Source organism: Hemibagrus wyckioides, linkage group LG27 (assembly GCF_019097595.1).
Source record: "Hemibagrus wyckioides isolate EC202008001 linkage group LG27, SWU_Hwy_1.0, whole genome shotgun sequence".
NCBI lineage: Eukaryota > Metazoa > Chordata > Actinopteri > Siluriformes > Bagridae > Hemibagrus > Hemibagrus wyckioides.
In genome coordinates, this window is record NC_080736.1 from 11,528,021 (window position 1) to 11,555,956 (window position 27,936).

General features: G+C 38.9%; 1 protein-coding gene and 1 long non-coding RNA gene across 4 annotated transcripts; both read left to right on the plus strand.

Annotated features, from left to right (window-relative positions):
• Positions 1 to 5,422: 5,422 nt before the first annotated feature.
• On the plus strand, positions 5,423 to 8,903 carry LOC131347846 (uncharacterized). The gene is made up of 3 exons (XR_009203835.1): positions 5,423 to 6,183; positions 6,672 to 6,732; positions 8,407 to 8,903. It is a non-coding gene; the product is annotated as an uncharacterized LOC131347846 (long non-coding RNA).
• A 12,159-nt stretch (positions 8,904 to 21,062) lies between these two features.
• LOC131347718 (uncharacterized) lies at positions 21,063 to 27,869 on the plus strand. Of its 3 annotated transcripts, XM_058382071.1 has the most exons (24): positions 21,063 to 21,426; positions 22,690 to 22,739; positions 22,837 to 22,902; positions 23,032 to 23,109; positions 23,580 to 23,636; positions 23,766 to 23,846; positions 23,930 to 23,986; positions 24,108 to 24,188; positions 24,278 to 24,334; positions 24,464 to 24,541; positions 24,816 to 24,863; positions 24,933 to 24,998; positions 25,166 to 25,246; positions 25,335 to 25,433; positions 25,546 to 25,593; positions 25,677 to 25,757; positions 25,857 to 25,976; positions 26,093 to 26,142; positions 26,223 to 26,292; positions 26,380 to 26,466; positions 26,714 to 26,812; positions 26,923 to 27,000; positions 27,124 to 27,222; positions 27,332 to 27,869. In XM_058382071.1, the coding sequence occupies exons 1-24, from the start codon at positions 21,267 to 21,269 to the stop codon at positions 27,470 to 27,472; spliced, it is 1,932 nt and encodes a 643-aa protein (XP_058238054.1). In that variant the 5' UTR covers positions 21,063 to 21,266; the 3' UTR covers positions 27,473 to 27,869. The 3 variants fall into 3 exon arrangements, with proteins under 3 accessions (XP_058238054.1, XP_058238057.1, XP_058238056.1); XM_058382074.1 differs by lacking the exons at positions 23,930 to 23,986; positions 24,108 to 24,188; positions 24,278 to 24,334; positions 24,464 to 24,541; XM_058382073.1 differs by lacking the exons at positions 23,930 to 23,986; positions 24,108 to 24,188; positions 24,278 to 24,334; positions 24,464 to 24,541 and having other exon boundaries at positions 24,816 to 24,998.
• Positions 27,870 to 27,936: the final 67 nt, after the last annotated feature.

Here is a 27,936-nt window from a genome sequence, read left to right on the forward strand (position 1 = left end):
TTATTTTCCTCAAAATTCTACAAACAATACCAAGAAGTTTGTTTAAAAATCACATGTACATAAGTATTCACAGCCTTTGCTCAATACTTTGTTGAAGCACTTTTGGCACCAATTACAGCCTCTTTTTGAGTTTGATGCTACAAGCTTGGCACACCTAATTTTGGGCAGTTTCTCCGATTCTACTTTGCAGGACCTCTCAAGCTCCATCAGGTTGGATGGTGAGCGTCTGTGCACAGCCATTTTCAGGTCTCTCCAGAAATATTCATTTGGATTCAAGTCTGGGCTCTGACTGGGCCACTCAAGGACATTCACAGAGTTGTCCCGTAGCCACTCCTTTGTTATCTTGGCTCTGTGTTTAGGGTCATTCTCCTGTTGGAAGATTTACCATCATCCCAGTCTGAGGTCCAGAACGCGCTGGAGAAGGTTTTCATCAAGGATGTCTCTGTACATTGCCGCATTCATCTTTCCCTTGATCCTGAGGAGTGGCTTCCATCTGGCGATTGGTGGAGTGCTTCTAGAAGGTTCTCCTCTCTCCACAGAAAAACGCTGGGGCTCTTTCAGAGTGACCATCGGGTTCTTGGTCATCTCCCTGACTAAGGCCCTTCTCCCCCAATTGTTCAGTTTGGCTGGGTGGCCTGCTCTAGGAAGATTCCTAGTGGTTCCAAACTTCCATTTACAGATGATGGAGGCCACTGTACTCATTGGGACCTTCAATGCTGCAGATATTTTTCTGTACCCTTCCCCAGATCTGTGCCTCGACACAATCCTGTCTCGGAGGTCTACAGACAATTCCTTGGACTTCATGGCTTGGTTTGTGCTCTGACATGCTCTGTTTAACTGTGGGACTTTGAAGATGCCTTTTGCTCTGTTATTTATTGCTCTTTGGATTACGTTCTCTGCTTCACTGATTGTCTGTTTTAATTTTTGGTCTGTTTGCTTGTTTATACCAACACTGATTCTTGCCTGCCATTTTAGATTTGTATGTATTTTTTGCTATTAAACTCCACATATGGATTCTACTGCCTCTGTTTCTGAGAGTTCTCACAGAACACTTCACCAGCTATGAATCGAGCAAAGATCATGCAGCTCCAAGCTCTCATAGCACATCAGGGTAAAATGCTAGCAGCCTATTATGAGCAATTGACTGCATGCCACCAACACCCATCTGGTGCAATCTGGTTGCCTGAGGCAAATCTGCGGAAAAGGCGATTTCAGAAAAGTTTGATGGGACTGCAGACTGCTGTCATGGATTTCTTTGACGATGTGAGGTTTTCTAAGCTCACCAACCCAAGGCATACCAGGAGGCATCTACAAAATGTGCCTTTATTATATCCCTTCTCAACAGGAGACCACTGGACTGGGCCTCTGCCATGTAGGACAATGATGCTTTTCCAAGTTGATTCGGGAGGTGTTCTAGTACTTGGTGAAAGGGATGGATGTGTCACTGCAATTACTGCAGCTGTACCAGGGCACTGACTCTGCAGTCTATTTGACTGTGAAATTTTGGACCTTAGCATCGCAGAGCAGGTGGAATGCCATTGATGGAAAAAAGCAGGTGAAAAGCAGTTATTTGAGCAGTTATTTGAGAAGGTCTAAACCTGGCTCTACAGGCTGAGCTGGCATGTAAAGAGAACAAGTGAGCAAGGTGAGTCCAAGTCACCTCCTCACCTACCAGCAGGACTCCTAAAGCTGCTCCCCACACCACAATGCCTATGGCCTTACATTGCCATCGATTTTGTCACAGACCTCCTAAATTTGGTTCTCTAAAGCCTGCAGGTCATTGGCACTTAAGAGCCTCCCCACAGCCATGGACATGGCCATTCCTCATGGACACGGTCTTCTGCATCTACAGTCTCCCAAAGGATATCATATCAGACGGGATTTGGATTTGTATGTCATGATTTTGCTATCATACTCCACATATAGGTTCTACTCCTTATGTTTCTGAGAGTTCCTCACAGGTATGCCAGATATATGTGAAAGTGTGGTGCAAAGAGTACTGAGGTCCTATTGTGCAGTCCTTTATATTAACATATGGTGTGCAAGTAGGGCCAAATAGTGCTGATAATTGTGCAATACCAGCAAGTAGGGTGCAGGATAGTACTGATTGTGTAGTGTTAGTATTAGCAGATACGTCAATATGTTATGTATAGAGTCGTTTTGCAGTAAGTCTGTATTATACTTTGTTGAGATTCTGATAGCCTGCAGGTAGAAAATTGTCTTCACCCTGTTGGTTCTGGATTTAATACACCGGTACCACCATTTGCTGAACAGGCTGTGTGCTGCATAACTGGGGTCAATTGTGATTTTCAGAGCCTTCCTCAGATATCATATGTGGTAGATGTCCTGGAAGTCCCAATGGTGAGTTTAGATGCTCTCATGACTCTCTTGAAGACCTCACTGAATACATCAGTAGACGTTGGTGAGGAGTTTGGGGGGGAACTACTGATATGGTGTGCAGGGAGCAGGACAAGTCATGAGAGAGGTGCACACCAAGGAACTTGATGCTCCTGTATCTTTCTACAGTGGCCCCGCTGATGTGTAAGGGTGCATGGCTATCCTCCTGCACTCTCCTAAAGTCCACGATCATCTCTTTGGTCTTGCTGATGTTGAGGCAGAGGTTGCCTCCTCTCCGTTAGTGATGGGACCCTAGATGGATGTATAATAAGAAAACCTAAAGATACTGTTGGAACTGTGCTTGGCAACACAGTCGTGAGTAAACAGGAAGTATAGGAAGGGGTTGGGGATACAACCCTGTGCGGTACCTGTGCTCAGAGTCAAAATGGTGGAGTAACTGTTACCAAATCTCACCACTTGGGGTCTGTTCGTCAGACAGTCCATAGTCTTGTCCAGGTGTTTTCCTTGTCCAGGTGTATAAGAACCTTGTGTAGTGCTACAGTGATGGCATCATCTGGATCTAGGACATCAAAACACGATAGAACAATGGCAATTACAGTGGCAATGGCAATAGCAAGACTTGGTATGTAGCAAATACTAAAAATACTTTGCATAATGTGTCTGAACACGCTGGCTTAAAAGTTCACAGTGGTGGGAGATGACCCGGAAGTGGTCAAAACTTGGGCAAGGATTCCCTCATCAAGTTTTCACAAACTTTAATAACACATTTAAATTGTGCTGCACAGCAGGATGTGGTCCAGTTTAACAGCTTGATAATAAAATGCTAGAATTCTACAGAAAGGAGGTTGGTAAACTCCAGGCACGTTTTCAGTGCAAGAACATTGTGCAAGAGCATTGTGCTCCACCAGAGAGCGCTCGTGCTTTAATTAAGGTATTCATCATTAATACCTGGAGTCTTCCATCACAAATCGCCTAGTTTATTGTAATCAAAGACCAGAAAAGTTTTCAGGTAAATGCTAATGGTAACATAGAAGGGAAAACAACGCAAAGAACTTTAACAAATGAATAATGGCAAAATAGTTGCTAATGTGAGTGAGGCAGGACCTGTCAACATGATGAAAAATGTTCCCACTTTTACAACTTCTGGGATCTTGAATAGCTTGTAGGCAAACTGGTAGCTCACTGGTTAAGATGTCTGGCCCATTCACTGAGGGACTGTAAGTTCAAAAGCCCACTGAGCAAGGCCCTTATCCCTGAACTGCTCAGTTGTATAAATGAAATAAATTTGCTCTGCTATATGCCAAACATATACACACAAATTATGTGAACATTCAAAAGACATTATGGCTCATCCAGGTTTATTTGCTTTTTTTGGCCATGCAGTGTGTCCAAACTGTCCTTAACAACATAAGATCAAGAACTCAGAAAGGAGAGGAAATGAAAGGAGGAAATAAAAGGAAATCTTCAGTGTGTCTCTTTACATTTAGACAAATTAACATTTTTTTTGTTATTCACAACACAATCTACTTTGTAAATACACAGTGATCATCTCTGCCACTTATAACGAACTTGTCTTAACACATCTGGTGTACTTGCATACTTGTTGAATACATTAGGTTATTGTCTAATTATAACAAACTGAATGCCAAAGGCATTTTTAAAAGCTATCTGGAAGAAAAAATATAGATGTAAACTAGATATAAACTAAGCATGGTAAACTATGTCATTTTGGAAGACATGTGGAAATAAAAGTGTTTCTTTCCCCTAGGTTTTGGGACTTTTAAGACCCTGTGTACATCCTCTGATGCTCTTATCGGGAAAGGGCCGGGTGTGGGTGCAGGTTTTCATTCCAACCAAGCAGAAGCCACACCTGAGTCTACTGAAAGCCAAGATCAACTGATTAAACAGGTGGAATCAGGTGTGGCTCATTTTTTATTAGAATGAACACCTACACCCACCCCTGCTGGGGTACCAGCCAGGTGGTAAAGTTAGAAGAGATACATTTAGAGGGACCATGTGACACCAGAAAATGTTAACCAAGTAGTCAACACATTAAGACATTTTAGATAGAAAAAAAAACTTGCCGGACAGGTATGTAGTCAGACATACCTTTCATTTTCATATCATTCTTTTATTTTTTAAGTTTAGAGATCCATCAATACACCAGATGATGAACGTGGTATATTAGCCCATAGGCACTGGTGTTTTATTGGGTTCAGGGGGGAAAAAAACTGTATCTATCATAAACACACACTCCAATACTGTCTAGTTGACATGGTGTTCATTAGCTATACTATCTGCTTGTACAAGGCTGTGGAAAACTGATTAACGTACTACCAAGCTGCTGTTCATGGGTCAATACAGGTATGAGAGGGTGGTCTCTGATTTGTCACAACTTTGGGGCTCAGGAAACGCATCCCTGTGCTAATCATATTCAACCATGGACACGTTGGTAAAAGCAGATGCACTGATGCTCTGTAATTCTGTCTCTTGCATCAGGTGTTGTATAAAGATCATATGAACATACTTGTAAGAAAACAGATTACAGCAACACAAGTCACCACATGGCCAGGTTACCGGCATACACGTAACATAACATATACACATAACGGTCAGTGGCATCGCAACATTACGAGAGAGGGAATTACTGTTGAGGAAAATAGAGGGAATAACAAATTATCTTTAATCATATCAAGTAAAACAATTACAAATGACAAAATCAACTACTTCCTCTCTCTTTCTCTTTGTTTCCGCCGCACAGTTTTTTACGGCAAGGTGACGCACAGGATTATGGGATTTGTAGGACACTGACGGGATATGCTTTCGATCAGCCATGTGAAGGTAACGCACAAGACAGCATTCATTTAATTAAAAAATTAAAATCGATGTTTTCTTGCATTCTAACACAGACATAAGAAGAAGCATCTTCCTTTCGGGAAGTCCACACCCGAAGTCCATTCATTCCCAGCATTAGGAACTGATTTCCTTGACCTGCTCTAACTTCCCGCCTCCGAACTCTATCATCCAATCCACACGGAGCTCATTTGCTTAAACCCCGCCTTCGCGCCCGACTCTCCTGCGCGAAGCCAGCACGCTCGTGCACTCCCATCTCTGGTTTTTTTTTTTGTAAACATGGCTGCGACACTGGCCGCTGAACCCGAGCACTCACAAACATAAACTATTCATTCAGTAGCAACAGGAGGAAGGGGCAGTAAGATGAAGAACCACTGGGTCTTTTCTGGAAGAGGAGAAGAATAAGAAGACGAGGATGACCACCAGCTGCGAAATACTTACCTAAACAGCGGACTGCGCTGAAAGGCAAAAAGTTTTAGCTGTGTGAAGTTTGACAGCCACTTGGCTCGCTCGAGAGCTAACGTAGCCTAGCTAGCAAACTATTCAAGCTAGCAGCACGGTTAAACTAGATATTTAATTGCATTTAGATGAGTAACGAGCTCTTTGGTTACATTTCGAGTCAGTTGTGTTAAATTTATAACTCTTCGCTGAAGCGGGTTGCTAATGAACACAGTCCTGCACAGGGACATCACCACTGTGTGCTTTCCTTTTGTCATTTTTTTTGTCATTTAAATGAATGAATAACGCTGCTCCTTTATCCTGGGAGGATGGATTTGGCGTAATACCGTTACATCATTATCCCAAAGGAGGAATTTAGCAGGGAAATGCAATGGTCTGATCTAATTCTTCATAATCATCCATCGCCGACGTTTGTCTTGCTAAAAATACATCAGCTGATCTGCTCTGGATATCAACATGTTTTCTCCAAAAACTCCGAAGCCGACTTTTACCTCCTATCTTTCTCCACTTCAGGTGAGAAGGAGTAAAAAAAAAAAAAAAAAAAATCTTTTATTGCAGGTTTATTGTGTCCTGTTTTGTTTAATGAGCCTTTTGTAGGTGTTACAAATAACATTTTGTAGCTGTTATTAACAATTATTTAATGTTAATTATCAACAAACGACCTGCATTGGTTGTGGTGCCTCAAGGATACATGTTATGATTTGTTTGTTTATCTTTAGCGTGACTCTTTCACCAGGAAAAGTGAATATTGTGTATAATAATAATAATAAAACCTTGGGTAGATTATTGGTCTTTAAGGAGCTTTAAAAGCTAAGCAGAAATACAGCACCTAGACCTTTCCAGGTAGAAAAAGCTAAAAGTACAAATGCAGTACCCTTGATGCACCCACAAGAAAACATACAGGTGTCTTTAATTGTAAGGCTGAGACTGTTAAATGATCTGTTTTTAATCTCACATTTCCTAAGATTTGTTTGATGTTGTTTTAATGCACGACCACACAGACCGACGCGAAGAAATATCTTCCCGTGTCCACCAAGAAACTCGAGGCCCGACTCTTACCAGGTCAGTTCTTTAACACACGTGCATTATAATCTCTTCTTCTTTAAAGGGACAAAGCTAGATACGAGACTCTAGAGGTAGATATTTTTATAGATAAATTAGTAAGATTCTTATATACCTTTCTGCTTCTTCTGACCCTCATGCTGTACATGTGTTGTGCCAACCTCTATGTAAATTTAGTTCCTTCGTCCTTTTTTCTTGCTGCTGCAGCCAACTACGCATAATGCATGCTTAATTTGTTTAACAAAAGGCTTCCAGCAAATGTGAGGCAGGTTTGTCCGTTGCTCATTGCAGCATTGCCCCACCCAATGAATGTTTGGAGTACATGTGAGCAGGGGAAAAAGACGTCAGTTGTCTTAAATGATTAATTGATGAAGATATTTGAAGACATACTTTCTGCGTGTTTCCTGTGTAAGGAACTGTTTCTTATCCGGTCCATTTCCTGCACATGAGCTGTCTGTGAAATATTTTATGCTTGGTCATAGATAGAGTGCATCTGATCTGCCCCAGTGTGTTATGTTTGAGATGGGTTTTGGCTTGTACTGTTTACAGACAGACTGAGCTGCACAGTCTTCCAGGAGAAGGAGATTTAAAGCTGTGTTTTGTCGGGTGCATGACATGTGGGAAGTCATCTTAATTTCATTGGTTTACTTTGGTGCGTAGGCTGAGGGTGTTTGCAGCCCATCTTCTGTAATCAGTAAACTGTAGTTATAGACTGACGTACCTCTGCTTCTTTTGATACTGTCTAAGGAAGTGGGTTTGCTGTGTGTGAGAGGCAGTGAGCTAATTACCACAAAATGCTTTCTCAGTCATCCTGCATTTGCACAGTTTTAAGTTATAGTGCATTTTGTTTTAATTAAATGGATAACAAGCACAAAATTTTATTGGTGCTCATAGATTTAACTACGGATGTGTATTGATTCCTTCTGGAATGATCCATTGTGCATATTTGTACCAGATCAATGATTTAAAGTGCCCTGTGGGTATATGAGATCAGCTGTATCGTAAACACTCAGTCTGGTGGAGTGAGGATTTGTAAGCTGATCTCTCAGAACAGGTGTCAAGTTATGACGTTAAATCTTTTATAAATTTGACCTTTGGTTTTAGAATTTCAGCCATGTTAGGTTTTGTGTTACAGATATTTGCCATAGCTGTATCACCTCACCCTTTCCCGCAAGGTCTTGAAACATGATCTAAATAAATTCGGCCTCTGTGATGCTGTGGAAATTAAGAAATGTCCAGACTCCTGTTTTCCTGGAATTTTCGGCTTGGCACTTGAACAGGCTGGTTACAGTGCAGTCCTACATGAAACATTAGACTGTGTTAAAAGCTCTAGGCTTTTAGGCGTTCACTCCTTATAATTAAACAACACGACTTGGATCTTCCCTGTTCCCAAAATAGACACAGGACACATATTTAACTTGTGTGGCTAAACCGTAAACAAATCCCATCTAAATACATTTACCACACTTTTGGTGACTGCAATAGAGTCTTGCCAGTTATAGTGTTGTTGTTATTATTGTTGTTGTTATTAATATATCAGCAGTGTTGTGCAATATATAGTGTTTAACGTAGGTTATTGCACTGATAATTATATTTGGTTTAATTGAATGTGAGCTCTATTAATGTCTCGGTTGTGTTAAATTCTGTGATGTTTATTTTTTCTTCCCTTTGCAGAATCCAACATAGAGATGAAACTTATATGAACTTTGAAGCACGAGAACAACACAGCACTTAGGAAGAATGTTTAAGATGTGTTTAATATGTTCTCTTTATTAAGATTTCTTTTACTTATTTTAATGCTCCTATTATTATACAGTATGTCTTTCTCATTTCAAATGTATAAAATCAATACATCATATATATATATATATATATATACAGTATTCTTTTTATTCAGACTGTAAGACATAAAAACGTTAGTAAGTGTTTAATGATGAAAAATTATTATGGCAATAAACATTTAATATATTTGTAGCAATATGTACAGTACATTTACAGCAGGGATCTCCAACCTTTTTTCCTCTGAGAGTTACTGGTGTTATATTATTAGTAACATTTATTTACATAGCTTATTGCCATAAACCAAACCAGCTGAATGAGCTATTTTTGTGTGAATTTAAAAGAAAATGTCAACATCAGTCATATTTTGCAATAAATCATTTTAATTCACATAAGCAGCAGTTGAGTCGAGTTAATTGATTTAACACAACGGGGTTGCTGATTAGATTTATCAGTTATTTATGTCAGATTTCATTTATTCACATGTTATTTATCAGCAAACTGTTACTTATAAGTCCCCTGTTACAGAACCTGATGGCCTCAGCAAGACCGAAAAAAAAAAACGGCCAAGTGGTTTATTTATCTTTTATACAAACTACTTCAGTCTGCTTGATGAAGCATGTACCCACGGAGAAGCAGGCGAGCGACATGTAGGAGACCCCTGATTTACAGTAAATGACAGAGCTGTTCCAACAAACAAACACAAATACATTGTGGTCCACTAGAGGGCCATTTCTGACATAAAAGTATATATACAATGTGTATTGTGTACATGTGTAAAGTTGTTTTCTGTAAATTAACAGCAGTCTGAACACTGTTATCTTTCGAATAATACCTGGGTCGCATTTCTCATATCTTTTCCAGAGATGTTCTTAAGAGGTTTGACAGACTGACATGGAGAACTGCTCAGTGAGAGCTTTCACACAATCAGGGACATGCTACAGCTAGCTACAGAAATATAAATGCAATTTTACAATTTATACCGCTACAGGAATCTTCAGCCAAGTGTAATTATAATAAAAACGCAATGACAATATTTGTGTTTGCAAATACTATTTTCCAGAAACCCACTGACAAATGCTCACCCTTACTTTTGCAGTAAAAAAAAAGGTTCAGGTTCTCTGTATGATGTAGGGAGTGAAGAAGATTAGATTAAGATCGGATTCAAGCAGGATTCTTCAAAGCAAGGTCACACACATCTGAAGTAGAATGATTTATATGAAGGTATTTAAAGGCATGTGATTTAGTTTTTTTACTGATCTAAATTTGAACACATTACCTAGGTAAAATATATTCATAACATGGGAGGATTAATATCTATCAAGCAAAATTGAAAATGGAAATTTCAGAATTACATCTTGGGTCTTCATCTGGTCTAGCAATCAAATCTTCCATATATAATGTACCTTTCATATTTTAAGATTTGTCTAGTACTGTATGCAGTGTCATTGATTTCCTGATTGGCTATGGTTCAAAAGTTGTGCTGTTTTCATTTACATTGTTTCAGTTGTTTGATTCTGTCAGGAGCTACTGGGACAGTTCCCTGTCTGACCACCAGAGGGGGAGCTGGCAGGCAATTCACCATAGCATGCTTTTTGTTTCTGTAATCCTCATGTGTGTTGTGCCACATCCTTCCTATTGTTCCTCTTTTCCCCGGTCACCTGTTCCTCATTTACCCTAATGTTTTGTCCTATATATACCAACCCTTTTGTATGTGTCTATCTCAGTCACTGTTTTTTGTTTGTTTTTCGTGTGGTTCGGTTATTGTGTTTCCATGTTCCAGGTTATTGTTATGTTTCGTACCTCATGCGGTATTTGTCCAATGTTCTGTGTAAGCCTTATTTAGCTCTGTTAATAAAGCAGCAATTTTATCCTCTCACAGGTCTGATAAAATGCATGTGGGTTATGTCAACTAGCAGGGAGATCCGTGTTTGATCCCTGCTTCAGGAAGTGTGTCCTGAAAGTTACAGATTCATATCTCTTTGTAATGAAGACATTTATGTTTATGCATGATATATGTATAATTTGTTTATCTATATGTTTCTGTATACTGTTAATATTCTACATTAATATATGTAAGCTGCGGCCGCAAAAGCTGTGGCCGAAAAAGTTTCTGCGTTCCTCTTCTGCTAATAAGTCATATCTCAATGACGTTCTCTTGAACATGAAGGAATAACAGATAAACAGTAAAGACTGAAAAAGTCAGGAAAGCAGAAACCCACAGGAGTCTCAGTTATCAAATTATATTAATGAATTGACATTGTGAGAGACATGTCACATAGTATCATTACAGGTCTGCTTTCTGACATGTAAAATCTTAAATGCTCTTATGTGGATAAACTGGTTCATTGTGCTCTGAAGTACAAATATGCTTACCTCTAGTCCAGACCATGTTGCTCTATTTCTGTATTCTGTCTCCTTGAAGCTTCAAAAGAACAAAATCCACCTTTTTTGGGCCAAGTCAGAGCCCAAACCCAATAGAAATGCCGTGGAATGACTTGATGAGACACTCACTTATGAGACGTCCAAAGAATATGACAGAGCTAAAGCAGGTCTACCAGGAAGAATGGGCTAAAATTCCCCCTGAATGATGTGCAGGTCTGATTCACAGCTACAGGAAGCGCTTGGTTGAAATTATTGCTGCCAAGAGGGGATCAACCAGTTATTAATTCAAAGGGTTCACTTACTTTTTCCACTACCATTTTGTATATTGAATGAGTTTTCAATAAAGACAAGAAAGATCAGATTTTTTTTGTTATTATTTAAGCACATTACATTTGTTAATACGTTTGACTTGGATGAAGATCAGACCACATTTTATGACAAATTTATGCAGAAAACCATAAAATTCCAAAAGGTTCACATACTTTTTCTTACCACTGTTCATTCGCACACCAGCTTCTGTATATACTACCTGTCATAGCTTTATTTATTTGTTGTACATGTATTTACATATTCATCTGCACTTGCTCATTTGCACATTGATACTATTTGCACTTCTAGTAGATGCTAAACAGCATTTCATTACTATGTACTTTTTGTGAAATCATAAGAAAAGTGGAGAATATATAATGGGTTTTAACAGTTTTAAAACCAGTGTGTTAGTCTTTGGAAATGTGCTGCAAAAAGTGTACGGTGTTTTTGGTCTGCATAGACTTCAGTATCGCTGACTTTAGTTTACACAGTGTATTTTAAAAGCTCCTATTAAACAACCATAAGAACTCTTTATCTGTTTATTATGAATAGTGTATTTGTATTTGGTTATACAATTAGACTGTGTTCTAAGGTGTAGTGGTGACTTTAGCCTAAAGGTGGGGTCTTTGATTTTGTGATATCTTATATCTCACTGTAATGCCATCAGCAGCAGCCTGGAGCATGTACACACACACACACACACATGCACACACTCTCAGACCACAAGTTGTGACATTCACCACAGTCTATATGTCTGTTTGTTTTTCTGATGACTTGCACAAAAAGTCTTGCACAGAACAAATTTATTTCCTGCATCAGCCAAAAATCTGTTCACCACATTGAGCACTATACTTCTTAATCCAATGGAATTCAAGATCTTCAAAGATTCAGACAAGGTTGGTGAAAAATATCTGCTAATAGAAGCAAGTGGATTCCAAGAGCAAAAACCAGATGAACAAGAACAAGATGTCCAACAGCTCTGTTTAGTTCAGTTCAGCTCAGCCCTACTGTCACTGACACACTGCAAACCCCCAATACACACATTTACACAAACTTTGAAATCAGATACAGATGTGCCATGTTCATTTGTTCATTCCCCAACACTCCCTCTAAACCACACCCCCACATGTGACAATACAATAAAAATGATCACGTTATGTTGAGCTAGAGAACTGCACAGTGTTAATAAGTTAAAGCTACATGTCTGAAGGCAAATATTCACCACATGTGTCTCTTTATACTTAATGACTTTTGTAAAGTACAGCTGTGACATTCTACAAAGAAATAAAGCTTGTTTTGGACACAAAGATTAAAGTTGGTCAATTGATGTGAACCTGAGGAGCTTCAGAACTAGTGCTTGAATTATTCTTATAAAAATCATTTTCTCTGCCATAAAGGCATACTGTATTCATTTACACAGCAAAGGAAGTCCACAAATGCAACACCAGTTTAGCAACACTGACCACTTAAACCTGAAAATAATTATGATCATTTGGATTTCTGTGAATAATTAATGCCAGTCAGTCATAATGGCTGGATGTTTAAAGTATGTTACTTGTCAAATGGGACGTTCCCAGTGCAGGCATGTGAAGAGATGGCACCAGGATGCACTTTGGGAAGAGGGCAAGCTGGTGGAGACAGTGTGATGCTCTGTGTAATGCTCTGCTGGATAATCTTGGGTCCTGACATTCATGTGGATGTTACTTTGACACATACCATCTACCTAAAACACTGTTACAGACCAAGTACATCCCTTCATAACAGTATTCCCTAATGGCAGTGGCCTCTCTCAGCAGAATAAATGCTCCTTGCCTCACTACAAATATTGTTCGGGGATGGATTGAGTAACATGACAAAGAGTTGACTTGACCTCCAAATTCCACAAATCTTAATTTGAATGAGCATCTGTGGGATGGACCGAACTTAAAGGATCTGCTACACACACACACACACACACTAACAGAGACTGTCTGTGTCGTCACAAGAAAACACACAAGTTGTGACATCAACCATTAAACTGTGTGGTAATTTTTGTCACTTCACTTTTTGATCACTTGCTTAAAACATCTTCCAAGCCAAGATTCTGTTTATCACCTTGAAAGGTTCGCTGCTTAATTAATTAAGTTTAATTCTGTATGTTTTCATAAGTGGAATAATTTCAACTATTAATCACTTTGGGGTTTTTTTTTTTGCTTAGTGCAAAAACAGTAATAATGGTTTTGCAGTGTTTCGCCCTTCTGGTTCTCTTCCTCAGTAGTAGCCATGGTGAGTAATTTTTACAGAGAATTTCAACAGAGAATGTTTGTTGGTTACAATGATTTATTACAATTTGTTTCTTCTGTATGTTGCAACTTGGCTGAATTGCTAAAGCCTGAATTACCGCATGTCTTCATTAAGTTCAGTTTGATGGACTTCCGGAAAATAATCTGATATCTGACATTTTCATTGTTGCTTAGGTGGGTACTTGGTACTGGACATGGTCGACTTTAATATTAAATAAACTGTTGATATGTTAATATTGGTTCAGAAATATATAATATAGATATTTATATAAACATAGACAAGATAAATCTCTGATAGACAAACTGAAAAATACTCTTAAAAGGTTTTTTTTTAAGTCAGTTACCCCTGATAATGGCCAAGCGACATTAGTGTAATGTTATTAATGCATACATTTAGAACAAAAATAATTGTTGAATGACTAAACACTCCTCTCAATAAAATATTTCTCTCTTTCCTAAGGACATACTGAATTCATTTATACAGAGAATGAAGTAAAACTGTTCTGCAACACCAACAAATGGCAAATAAGCACAGAGTCTCAAAACAATATTGATGTGAATTGCACAGTGAAGTGTGTTCCTGGTGAACCACTCAGACTTAACAATATCCAGAAATTCTGCACAAATAACGAATCAGACAAAGTTGATGAAAAATGTCCGCTAATAGCATCAAGTGGATTTTTTCGATGTGTCACTGCTCTGGATTCTGGTTTCTTGTATCCGTTCACACCGTCTCCCAACACTGTCACGTCATACATAGTCGCCCCTGCAAATGAATCCAGTGAGTACGTTTTCATTTTCTGTATTCTCTTAATACAATTCAGTTTTTCAGAATAATCAGCAAAACTATTTTTCCTTCAGTAACAAACAAGTCTGTGGAAAGATCTTCAGTCGAGTTAACTGAAGGAGAAGATGTACTTTTAAACTGCAGTTTCATCTGTCCAGAAGGATATAACAGTGCATATTTTTATGTGTACTGGATCAAGAATATTGAAAAGCAGAGTATCTGTGTTCATTCTTTTGGTTTTGACAAGTTTCTTGGTATAAAGTACAATCCCTATTGCATTGTGCAAGAAGATCTGCTTCACAGACTCTCAAACCAAACACCCATAAGTATAAACACCCGTAACATCAGGATCAGTAACGTAACAAAGTCAGATGCTGGACAATATCTCTGTGCTTTATGAGTGCACCCATTTTCGAAAACAAAAGGAATGTGGAAGATCATAAACAATGTAACAGTCAGTGTATATAAGGGATCTGAAATAGCTGGAAACCGATTTGGTGAGTCTCAAATGCATTGGTCGCTTGTGTGTGTGCAAGTGTTTGGAAATGGATAGACAGAAGAACCCAGCATGTTACTGTAGTCTATTTCTACCTACCAACATTTCATTATTTGTACACAGATGTCGCGTCTCTCATCCGCTTATGTGTTACACTGCCAATAATACTGGGATTACTGATAGCTGTTGTGGTGGTACATTTATGGAAAAAGAATAAAACCTCTCCAAGTAAGTATCTTCTTAAACAATCATATGTTAAAGTCTGTTTGTTCTGTACTTTTTTTTTACAGGATCTCAGACTATGGAACTGCAAACGTAGGTTATTTCACTACACACATTATATTTGGTTTAATTGAATCTGATCTCCATTAATGTCTCGTTTGTGTTCCTGTGATATTTTTTTTTTCTTCCCATAGCAGAATCCAACATACAGAAGAAACTTTTTATATGAACTTTGAAGCATGAGAACAACACAGCACTTAGGAAGAGTGTTTAAGATGTGTTTAATATGTTCTCTTTATTATGATTTATTTTACTTATTTCAGCTCAGCTATTATTATATGACTTTCTCATTTTAAATGTACAAAATCAATAAACTGAATTTTTATATATATATATATATATATATATATATATATATATATATATATATATATATATATATATATATATATATATATATATATATTCTTTTCATTCAGACTGTAAGACATAAAAAAGTATGTGTTTAATGATGAAAAATCATTATGGCAATAAACAATTAATATATTTGGAGCAATATGTATTTCATTAATTTACATGGATTCTGTCCTGGACCAGTAAAGTTGAAAGCATCAGTGAACACGGCTGAAAAGATCATGCTGAACAAGGTCAGGGCCAGGACATGGCCTTTGCTCATGACACCGTTGCTCATAGGGAATTCAGGTGAGGCTTCGCCATTGTGTTGGTGATAAGGAGATCTTGAGTTGTACGGAGAAGGAGAAGCAATTATCCTTTGCTGTTACACTTGCCCACAACATTACTACCAATAACACCACTCCAGGTTTGGTGATCATTACCAACCCTAGCAAGTCTCCAAGGATGAAGAGTTTATTTCCTTTGGGGACATTTGAGATCAGAGAGACTAGTTCTTGTCCTTGGCGTCATCTGGGTTGGTCATCGTTGGGGCGTATGCACTTATGATTGTTGCTTGTTTCTTCCATACAGGTACTTGCATTGTCATGAGATGATCATTGATTCCTTTTGGCATGCTTGTAAGATTACAGATCAGTTTTGTTTTGATCTCAGCTTCTCTCCGCTCACTGACACTGCAACAACTCCAGAAGAACGTGTAACCACCCTTGTCCTCTGTGATTTGCCCTTCCTCTGCTAGTCGTGTCTCGGCCAGGGCTGCAATGTCTACTTTGTAGCATTCTAGCTCACAAGCCACTAAAGCTGTGTGCCTTTCCGGTCTGTTAGCTGCTGGATTGTCAAGCAGAGTACGCACATTCCACATTCCGAGAGTGAGAGTGGTAACCTTTTTCTTTTTGTTCATGTTTTGACTAAAAAGGGATCCCTTTATTTTATAGTTTAAAGAGGGGAGAACTTGCGCCGCATTATCCAGACTCTCTCATCCAGGATCATCTGAATCCAATGGTAAGACAAAGTCGAGACTGATGGAGATGACTCTGGGTGCAGGAGTTGCCAGAGTGCTGATCACTTCCAGGTTGAGGGTGACTTCCTGGTTTTTAGACATTTTAAGCCATGCTCAGGCTAACTTCAGTGCAAAGTATTGTTAGCTCTGCTACGTATCAATCCATTTTTCTTTTGCTGCCCTGTGTTTGTTCTCACTGTGAATGACCTTGCCTGTCTCTGTTCTGTTTCATCATGTCCAGCAGTAAAAGATCTTGGTGTAATTATCGACTCTGGTCTTTAGTTTGAAGCTCATGCAGATAATATCACTAGGGTAGCCTACTTTCATCTCAGAAATAAGAAATGTGATGTCATTTCACGATACAAAAAACTAGTTCATGCTTTTGTTATCTCTAGGTTAGATTATTGCAATGCCTTACTGTTTGGATGTTCCAGTAGGAGCATAAGCTACAGTTAGTCCAGAATGCAGCAGCTAGAGTCCTAACTAGAACCAGATGATATGAACACATCACTCCTATCTTAGCCACACTGCATTGGCTGCCAGTCAAATTTTGCATTGATTATAAAATACTATTACTGTCCTATAAGCACTAAATGGTCTTGCACCACAGTACCTGAGCAATCTTTTGGTTATTTATGAGTCGCCACACCTACTCCAATCAAAGGGTGCAGGTTATTTGTTCAAGTCCAGGCTGAAAACACATTTGTTTAGTCAAGCTTTCAATGCATAGTTTGGTGTACTGGGGTGTTTGGATGCTGTTGCCTTACCACACTTGCTGACTTCCCAAGTTTGCTGACTGTGAAGTGGATGGACGCTTTATGTCCTGGGAATCCTTCATGTCTATCACCTTCTGGCTCTCCCTTTAGTTATGCTGTCATAGCTAGTCTTGCCGGAGTCCCTGCCTGCTCTTTACACATAATCTACATTGTCTTTAAACATCACATGGTCACAAGCATACTTAACATCTTTCTCTCTCTCTCTGTCTTTCTCTGTCGAGCTATATGTCCCACTTCGTGGTTCTCACTGATGCTGTGGATGGACATGTGTGGACAGACTGTGACCACTAGTCAGCTATGGACAGAGAGACTTGGAGAGTATCACACAATCACAGATCTGCCGTTACATCTGTCAGCTTTTTACAGTAAGGAATCAGTGTCTATAATGAACTCAGAAACTAGACTGACCTAATAGTTCCCCATAAGCCCTTGGATGCTGTTGTAGAAAGGACATTACTGTATTTAGTTATATTTACATTATTTACTGTCCAGTGTCACCCAAATGAGGATGGGTTCCCTTTTGAGCCTGGTTCCTCTCAAGGTTTCTTCCTCATATCATCACAGGGAGCTTTTCCTTGCCACTGTCGCCACAGGCTTGCTCATTAGGGATAAAGTAGAGATAAAATAGGGATAGAATAGGGATAAAATAGTAACTTTAATTTAAACTTTATATTTTCATTTCCTTCTCTGTTTCTATACTTCTGTAAACATGCTTTCAGACAATGTCCAACCAAAACCACCAAAGGAAACTTATGGATGGAAATATCTAAAATAAACAAACAACCAACAAAACAAATAAAGAAAGAAAGAAAGAAAAACGTTCAAAACAGAGTTGAAATACTCATAACACATTAATATTTCTAAGTGCTCCCTGATCTGCAATCACTGCTGCCTGGATTTCACGCAGTCTCATAGTATTGTTTTCCACCACCATATCTCCAATGGCAGCCTCCTGTTCAACACTACAGATCTTTCCTCTGCCACCAGTGTGTGGTGGTGTGTGAATTCTGTAAAGTAAAAGCAAAATTGACTTTATGACAATCACATAAATGAGATTGATGAAACATCTGCATTACCGTGGACACAGTTTGTTCTGCTAACAGGGCACTGCAGTTAAGCTGAAGTACACAGTGGTATGCAGTAACATAAAAAAAAAAGCCCGACAATAGATGCCATAGTGCTCCAACCCAGAATGGGCTGGACCCTATGTCCAGCCTCTCTAAAGGACAAGCCATGATTGATGACATGGTCAGTACTTGTTGCCCAAATTCCGTGGCAGCTGGAGCTAAAAAAAGGGGGGGGGGGGCAACAAACTTAAAATCAAACTGTTAGTAATGCAGGACTGTAAATAACCATTTATCAGGTGATTATGTATCATTAATGCTAAGATAAAATACTGAAAAAGTCAACTGTTAAAGCATGCAATAAATCTACTATGAATCAGTTAATATAAGTTCAATGTGTGTTTATTATCAGTAATGAAGTAATGAAGGTAATCATTAAAACACACACACACACACAAATGAGCTAAATACAGATTTGATTTTTTTATTTTAAATAAATGATAATATGCCTAACAGAGGAATAGTACAACTAAATGATCTCGTTATTAAAATATATAATTATTGTTCATGTGTTAAAGTAGCGTTTTTCCCTGGCTAAGGTTAAGGGGGCGGTGCCCCTGCGCCCCCTACTGACCGGCTGTCACTGCCAAGATTTCATTGGAAGCTTGAGCTATTTTGTCTATTTATCCTATTTTGTTCTCTAGCTGCAGCTTCTCCCGCAAGCATGCAAACACCTCTTCCTCTGGCCCCTCTTCCATGGCCTCTTACTCTCCTTCCATCCCATTCAACTCTTTGATTCATGCTTGCAAATAGCAACACAGAGGTGGCAAGGTGCCGTGTTTTATACATGGAAGAGGACTGATTGCTGATTATTATTATTATTATTATTTCAATATAGTGTTATTATGATCCATAAAACCTAATCATGTACCAACTGCCTTCAAGAAGTAAGGGTTATCCCCATACTGAAGAAAACCTGCTCTGAATCCCTCAGACATCAGAAACTACAGACCGGTATCACTTCTCTCGTTTCTTTCAAAAATTCTCGAACACATTGTTTATAATCAGCTGTCTGACTGTCTCCTGCAGAAGATCCCAACCAGTCTGGCTTCAAAGTCGCTCATTCCACAGAGACTGCCCTTTTGGTGGTCACTGAGAAACTACATGCTTCTAGATCAGCCAAGCTGTCATTGGTCCTCATCCTCGACCTTTCTGCAGCATTTGACACAGTTAACAGCAAGACTTTCTTGTCCACCCTCAGGAGTCTTGGAATTTGTGGAAAAGCATGGGAATGATTTGCTTCCTACCTGGATGGTCGCTCATATCAGGTAACATGGAAGACATCTGCTCCATGCAAACTTTCTACTGGTGTTTCACAAGGTCCTCTCCTTTTATCCTCGTTATATCCTCACTTGGGTTTTCATACCACTGCTGTGCCAATGACACCTTATTTTCACAACTTATTTTCTCCTTCCCTTCCTCAGAGACAGCGTCTGCTCAGATCTCAGCATGTCTGGTGGACATTTCATCTTGGATGACAGCTCATCAGCTGAAACTCAATCCCAGCAAAACTGAACTGCTGGTCATCCCAGGTGATTCATCCCTAGCCCAATACCTTGCATTATCTCTGAACAACTCCATGATCTCTCCTTCGGCCACTGCTGACAACCTCGGGGTAACCATGGACAATCAACTATCCTTATCCTCCCCTGTTGCTAATGTGACACGCTCATGTCGGTTTCTTCTGTACAACATCAGAAGGATTTGACCATTTTTATCCACATAGGCTACTCAAGTGCTTGGTCAGTCTCTGGTCATTTCGAGACTGGTTCTACTGCAACTTTTTACTGACAGGTCTTCCTCTGAATGCAATTCATCCACTGCAAATGATCCAAAATGCAGCTGCACGACTTGTTTTCAACCTGCCTAAGTTCTCCCACACCACCCCACTGCTGCGTTACCTCCACTGGCTTCCGGTAGCTGCACGCATCAGATTCAAAACACTTTTAATATATTAAAATTTATTAATAATAAAAAAATAAATAAAAAAAACCCCTCAGTTTTAGGCTAATAGTATCCTAAGTCTGTAACCTATTGAACCAGTGTTAACATATTAATTGATGGTAACTTTAAAGCACTTTTGCACATCGCTCAGGATAAGAGCGTCGGCCAAATGCCAAAAATGTAAATGTAAATGTAAATACATTGCAACCATAAAACAACAACAACAACAACAATAATAATAATAATAATACTGAAGTACCATAATGATAATGCAGAGATCATGAAGTGGTGTAAAACAACAGGTTGGACTATATTCTGGTGTAAAATGGCCTAAAGAGGCTGTTACAACCCGTGAGGTAGGGGTTGTTTTGTGTGTCCTGTCCAGTGCTTAACTTCTTCAGGTTGGTCCACTCCGTACTCCAGCCCGGGCTTTCCTGATGATAAAAGTGTGCACTATTCAATGAACTTCTCGTTTTCATTATTTTATTATTCTTAACGTGTTTAGACGAACACGATAAAGAAGCTCGGTTATATTATTACTAATACTATAAAGTATTATTAGATAAAATAGACATTATACTACATATTGCAACCATAAAGCAGCGGCAATAATAATAATAATAATAATAATAATAATAATAATAATAATAATAACATTTTTCTCTTTATTATTTTATAATTGTATTGTTTTATTTTATTTTTAAAATTATTATTAAATAATCCATAAATCGAGTTTCTATACAGAAATCCCAATCTCAGACAATCCCACGTGGGGTCTCGAGCCCCGTTGTCAGAACCTGTGCGCGTGTCATGCTGGGCGTGTCCTGTTGTTCAGGGAATTGTTTATTTCTGTTTAAACTGTCTCCATAGTGATAGCGCGTGCCTAGGAACGATTTTAAACCCATACACGACTTTGAGTTGGTGCTTGGCTACAAATCAACTTCAGATAATAAGACCACCGAAAGCGACAGGAGATCAAACCCAAGACTACACAAAGCGACAGGAAAAGAAGAAACTGAATGGATCTACGAAGATTTCTCCCGGGTCTGAGGAGCTGGACTCCCCGTCAGATCGGCTTTGCTGCGGGGCTGCTCGCTGTCTCTGCAGGTGCAGGTTACTGCGTTTACCGCTACTTGCAGGGACAAAGCGCTGCTGCTGACCACACTCAGCCAGCTCACGGTAGGATGATTTGACTTTAATGTCATAGTGTTTTTACAGTAAATCGTGTTTAAGTTACAATGTGTTACAGTCTAATGTTATCTAGTTAATCAGCGATATCCTCTTTTGCCGCGTATTAGCCTAATGCTAGTTACCCTGCTAGCGAACTCAGCCATAGGAATAAACTACACAGCAAAAATACTTCACGGAATTGATGACATTGACTTCAGGATTTATTTAATTTCCGCAGTAAAATGTTTACTTCACTGGCAGGTCACTTTTAACAACAATGACTACAGGTTTTACACTAAATCATGCTTAGCCTTATGATTAGCCAGCTCGCGCGCCACGGACCTTTAGCTAGCTCGCGCGCCACGGTTAGCGTCAGTTGTTGACCTAATGTTATTTATCTAGAGAATTTGTCTCTGTGTTTCATTATTACACAGATTACATGTTAAATTAATGTACTTTTTAATGTCATTACTGTCTTTTTGTTACAAATGTGTTATCTGCCTTTGGAATGTAGCTAATCGTGTCATTTCCACAATACCATAGTGAGTATAAAGATAGTTAGATTGCTGAACTCGGCATAATAATATTATTATTATTATTATTATTATTATTATTATTATTATTATTATTATTAATAATAATAATAATAAATTTAATAATTAGACATTATAATATTAAAACAGATAATATTTGGGTAATGGACAGGAGGGTTTAGAGAGTTTAATCAGGTCTCGTGCACAGTGAAGCTGACTATAATACTGTAATTTTCTGTTTCTTCACAAGTTCACTAGCTATCATACTCACAGGGTTATAAACAGTCTCTCTCTCTCTCTCTCTCTCTCTCTCTCTCTCTCTCCATTTAGGACTACTAAGTAAAATAATTAGAAAATGAATCTGCTTGCCATCACTAATCTATCATTTGTGTGTGTGGGAAACACTGGTCTAACACTGGTCATTAGCTACACTGCTAACAAACCTGGCTATATAGCTTGGCCGCTAAATATTGTATAGTGTAGAATAAAACATTAAAATCATTAGATGGCAAAATATTTTTTTTTTATTTTTAATGCTTGATTTTAATTTAATAGTTAGCTGAATGCTAATGCACTTGAAAACATGGCTACCCGTTTTAAGCTCTCAACACGATACAATATTTCTCCAAATTTTACCTACTAGTTAATAAACTTGGCTGTTGTTTGTAAATGTATGATAGAAAATGTTATTTGTAACTGAAGTCATTATTCTGAGTCACAGAAAACTCATTTTTTACAGACTCTGTGGATGTGCTGGGAGAATCACTAGATACTCCCTCTGTCCTCCAGGTAGTTTCAGATAAATAGTCCCATTTTAACTACATTTCAAACATGTAGGCTGCTACTAATTGTGTGTGTGTGTGTGTGTGTGTGTGTGTGTGTTAAGGTCGTTGAGCCCAAACTGCTGGTGCTTCCCACGGAACCTCAGGTGGACACTTCAGCTGTCACTCTGGTAACCAAACTTATAATTTATTAATGAAAGATGATTGCTGGATTGTCCATGTGACAGAATGTTAGATGTGTTAGTATGAAACTGTTAGAATAAGAAACACTTGTGAACTTTTTGCTCTACTTTTCACAGCCTCCCAGTGCTGGTGAGCTGAAAAGAGCCTGTTGTGATGTTCAGGTCTCTCCAGACTCCATCAGCTCCCAGTCTGAGGTACTGTACAATGCTGCAGCTGAGATACATACACACACACACACAAACGCGCACACACACACAAACACAAACACACACACACGTCTTTACAAGTTCTAATGTTTTGTTTTTTGTTCTATTTCTAGTCAGTTGACATGAAGAGAGGCAATGAAACTCACCATGACACTTCAGCTGTCATTCTGGTAACCAAACTTATAATTTATTAATGAAAGATGATTGCTGGATTGTCCATGTGACAGAATGTTAGATGTGTTAGTATGAAACTGTTAGAATGAGAAACACTTTTTGCTCTACTTTTCACAGCCTCCCAGTGCTGGTGAGCTGAAAAGAGCCTGTTCTGATGATCAGGTTCAGACTCCAGACTCCATCAGCTCCCAGTCTGAGGTACTGTACAATGCTGCAGCTGAGATACACACACACACACACACATCTTTACATGTCCTAATGTTTCTTTTTTATTCTATTTGTAGTCAGTTGACATGAAGAGAGAGAAAGAAACTCACCATGACACTTCAGCTGTCATTCTGGTAACCAAACTTATAATTTATTAATGAAAGATGATTGCTGGATTGTCCATGTGACAGAATGTTAGATGTGTTAGTATGAAACTGTTAGAATAAGAAACACTTGTGAACTTTTTGCTCTACTTTTCACAGCCTCCCAGTGCTGGTGAGCTGAATAGAGCCTGTTCTGATGATCAGGTTCAGACTCCAGACACCTTCAGCTCCCAGTCTGAGGTACTGTACAATGCTGCAGCTGAGATACACACACACACACACATCTTTACATGTCCTAATGTTTCGTTTTGTTCTATTTGTAGTCAGTTGACATGAAGAGAGAGAAAGAAACTCACCATGACACTTCAGCTGTCATTCTGGTAACCAAACTTATAATTTATTAATGAAAGATGATTGCTGGATTGTCCATGTGACAGAATGTTAGATGTGTTAGTATGAAACTGTTAGAATGAGAAACACTTTTTGCTCTACTTTTCACAGCCTCCCAGTGCTGGTGAGCTGAAAAGAGCCTGTTCTGATGATCAGGTTCAGACTCCAGACTCCATCAGCTCCCAGTCTGAGGTACTGTACAATGCTGCAGCTGAGATACATAAACACACACACACACATCTTTACAAGTTCTAATGTTTTGTTTTTTGTTCTATTTCTAGTCAGTTGACATGAAGAGAGACAAAGAAACTCACCATGACACTTCAGCTGTCATTCTGGTAACCAAACTTATAATTTATTAATGAAAGATGATTGCTGGATTGTCCATGTGACAGAATGTTAGATGTGTTAGTATGAAACTGTTAGAATAAGAAACACTTGTGAACTTTTTGCTCTACTTTTCACAGCCTCCCAGTGCTGGTGAGCTGAAAAGAGCCTGTTGTGATGTTCAGGTCTCTCCAGACTCCATCAGCTCCCAGTCTGAGGTACTGTACAATGCTGCAGCTGAGATACACACACACACACACACACACACACACACACACACACACACACACACACACACACGTCTTTACAAGTTCTAATGTTTCATTTTGTTTTTCGATTTCTAGTCAGTGGACATTAGGAGCAATATAATGTTGTGTTTTAGTGTAAAACTCTTGTGATACAAAGCACTTGTGATCTTTTTGCACTGCTGCAATGTTTACTTTTGTGAATGGGGGTTGTAGATGTTGAGCTTTATCTAAATGTTATTTGCAGGAATTCTCTCAATTTAAGGAAACTGAGGATCATCTCACTGAAACTCAGGTAAGGGCTTATTCATTGTGGCATTACAAAATGTTGTTAACTGCAGTGACTAAGTTTGTGTGTGTTAAGGTTGTTGAGCCGTACGATGAGCTGCTGCCCACCGCATCTCACGATGACCTTTCAGCTTTCGTTCTGGTAAACAAACCATTCATTTATTTACTAAATCCAATCGCTGCAGTTTCCAAGGTTTTTTTTGCTTTGTTTCATATTTTTTGTAAGGAAAGCAACAGAACCTTAGATGTGTTCGTATGAAACTGTGATGACAAGAAGCACTTACGATGTTTATGCTCTACTTTTTACAGCCTCTCACTGCTGGAAAACTGGACCACGCCTGGAAGAATGTTCAGTTCCTCTGTGCTGACTACTTTAGCTCCCAGTCTAGGGTATTGTACAGAGCTGCAGCTGAGATACAAAAACACAAACACCATTAGTTACAAGTTCTAATGTTTAGTTTTGTTTCTGTATTTCTAGTCAGTGGAAGATAAAACCTGCTACTTCAGGATGATAAGGGGTCCGGAGAGTGTGTTCTGCTGGTTTAATAACAACAAGACCTGCTACTTGAACCACATGGTAATTACAGGCTTAATTACTCTGATGAAGAGATTTGACATTAATGATTATTAGATGAGAACTTTTGTGAAAAAGATCTTGAGTTTCAGCTGATTTTGCTGTGCATTTGCAGGGATTCCCTTATGTTACCCGTATTGAGGACTGTTTTACTGGCATTAAGGTAAGGGATTATTCATTATGGCATCACAAATCTTTTGTTAATTGCAGTAACTGATTGTGTTCACTTTAAAATGTTCTTTAAAGAGCGTATCTGGGAGGGTTACAGAATATATTTGCTGTAACCACGTGGAATCATCTGTCCTTGTGGCACTGGAGGATTATGGGGTAAGTTTATTACATTAGTTATTATTTATTCACGATCTATATATTTTTAAATATGTGTTTTAAGAATTTTTAATAATATTTATTTATTTTATTTAACAGCACATCTTTAAGAAGGTGACCTGTACATACCTGCATGTGCTTGAAGATGGGCAGGTGGACACCGCCACATGGGAAAAGAAAGAGGTTTGCTCTCCTCACAGTTCACAGAGCAACTCTGAGGTAATTCTGTGTTTCCAGACTTCCGTGTATCTACACATACTCGCTATTCCCCTGGATAGGAGTCTGTAAAATGTACTGTGAGAGTTTTAATGATTCATTGCTAATTTGCCTTGCAGGACGGTGAGGAGAGATTTAGCCCAGAAGAGGTGGAGTTGCCCTTTATTAGGTACAATCCTCTTCCCAGTTTAATGGTGTAATGGTGTTATTTATGAGTAACATACACTAAGCATTTCCATTGTTCCTTAGCCGCCATCTTTCAGACAGAGAGGTGACTGACATGGGCTTGAAGCTGCCTGCTCTCCGCCAGGTGTTTGATGTGAGTGAAACCTTTGTGTAGCTGCTGTTATTGCACAGGTAACATCCACTCTGCTTTAACTTATATTGTGTGTTGTCTTATATTCAGACTATTTTAGGCTGCATGCTTAATCTGAACTTCCTGTTTCTGACTGGAAAGAAGATTGTGATGCAACTGGCAGCAGCTAACAACCAGGTGAATATTTTCACGTATCAATAGCTACTTTTCTGTTTTATAACAATCAGTCTGTTATGAATGAAGGACTTTCTTAGGAAAAATATTCTGATAAACTGTACATAATGAAAATTTGGGCTATGTGTTCTATCAGCTGTGTATCTTTAAAGGAAAACTGGACATGCATGCAGGGTTTAAAATAAGTAGCCATGTTGAACACCGTAGACAAAGTGAGTTATAGAGATTTGTTTTTGTTTTGCTTTAACAGGACGCAGCTCAAGTACGGTTGGCCTACGAGGCGCTGATTCGGTTCCTGAGGGCATCGTCTAACCAGGAATCCATTGCAGCAGAGCTCTCCGGGGCCGGTGTAAGCTTGCAAATGCCTGTATAAAATGACTTGTTTAAACATCAATGAAATGCCACATGTAAAGTAATGAATGTGTAATGTAATTTTTTTAATTTTTCATGTTTGTGCAGCTCCATTTCAACTTTTTGGATGTTTTCTATGAGCTGCTCATCGTCGGCTACTACGGGAATGGCTTTGTACCTGATCCAGTAAGTGTCTTATCAGAAGATTTCTAAATTATGCCTGAATGTTGAATATTTTTCTTATATTTTAGAATTTTCCCAGTGATAATATATGGCATTAATGGAGCTTGTTGTCTCTCTTTCTCCAAGTTTGAGGGAGGATTCTTACAGCGGCTGATGGCACTCGTCAGCATGTGGGACCTGGATGTGTGGGAGCCTGCAGCGGAGCTGTATTTTACAGTGCTTATTGTAAGTGTTGAATATCTTCTGATGCCACGATGCACAAATTCTCAGCTTTGTATCTCTAGGTCAGTGACACTGTTGGATTTGTGTTTGGTGTGTGTGTGTTTGTCAATAGGATCAGCTGACAGAACTTTTAGAAGTTCTGTTTTCTCAGCCGCTGGAGCTCTATGACGACCCAGAAGCCTTGGCCACTGCATCTACAAGACTCATGAAGCAGCATGTCCAGCTGATGATGAACACTTTGGAGAACCTCTGAGCTATGTGTTCCCTTAACCCTACACCTCCCCATTCCCTGCCATCCCTCACCCCAGAGAGACACACGCACACACACCCATCACATTTCATACTTATTTCCTTTACTAACCCCACATTTGCCCCACATAGCTCAAGCTCTCCACAGGTAGGTATAAATATATTTTGTTATATTTTAGCTACCTCTGTACATAAATGTCTCTTCTTGTCTTTTTTAACAGGTCTTCAGGACTCCAGGACATCATTTTTATATCATTTTTAGCCTCTGTAGAATTTTTCTTTCCCTTTATCAATCCCACCACCCCAATTACCCCCTTATACCTCTTTGTAGAATGTAGAAACAGTATCCTATAATCATCTGTAAATAGTTCTTTATCTGTAAATAGTTTTATCTTTTAGTATAGTGCTTATATAGATGAATTCAATAAAATATTTTATTAGCATCTACTGAAGCCTCATTCTGATCAT

Excerpts from the sequence above, each read along its gene's own strand:
- LOC131347718 (XM_058382071.1), top strand. The coding sequence starts at position 21,267 with ATGGATCTACGAAGATTTCTCCCGGGTCTGAGGAGCTGGACTCCCCGT. Across the intron at positions 24,542-24,815 it reads CCATCAGCTCCCAGTCTGAG|GAATTCTCTCAATTTAAGGA; the intron begins GTACTGTACAAT and ends TGTTATTTGCAG. Across the intron at positions 26,143-26,222 it reads GTGGAGTTGCCCTTTATTAG|CCGCCATCTTTCAGACAGAG; the intron begins GTACAATCCTCT and ends ATTGTTCCTTAG.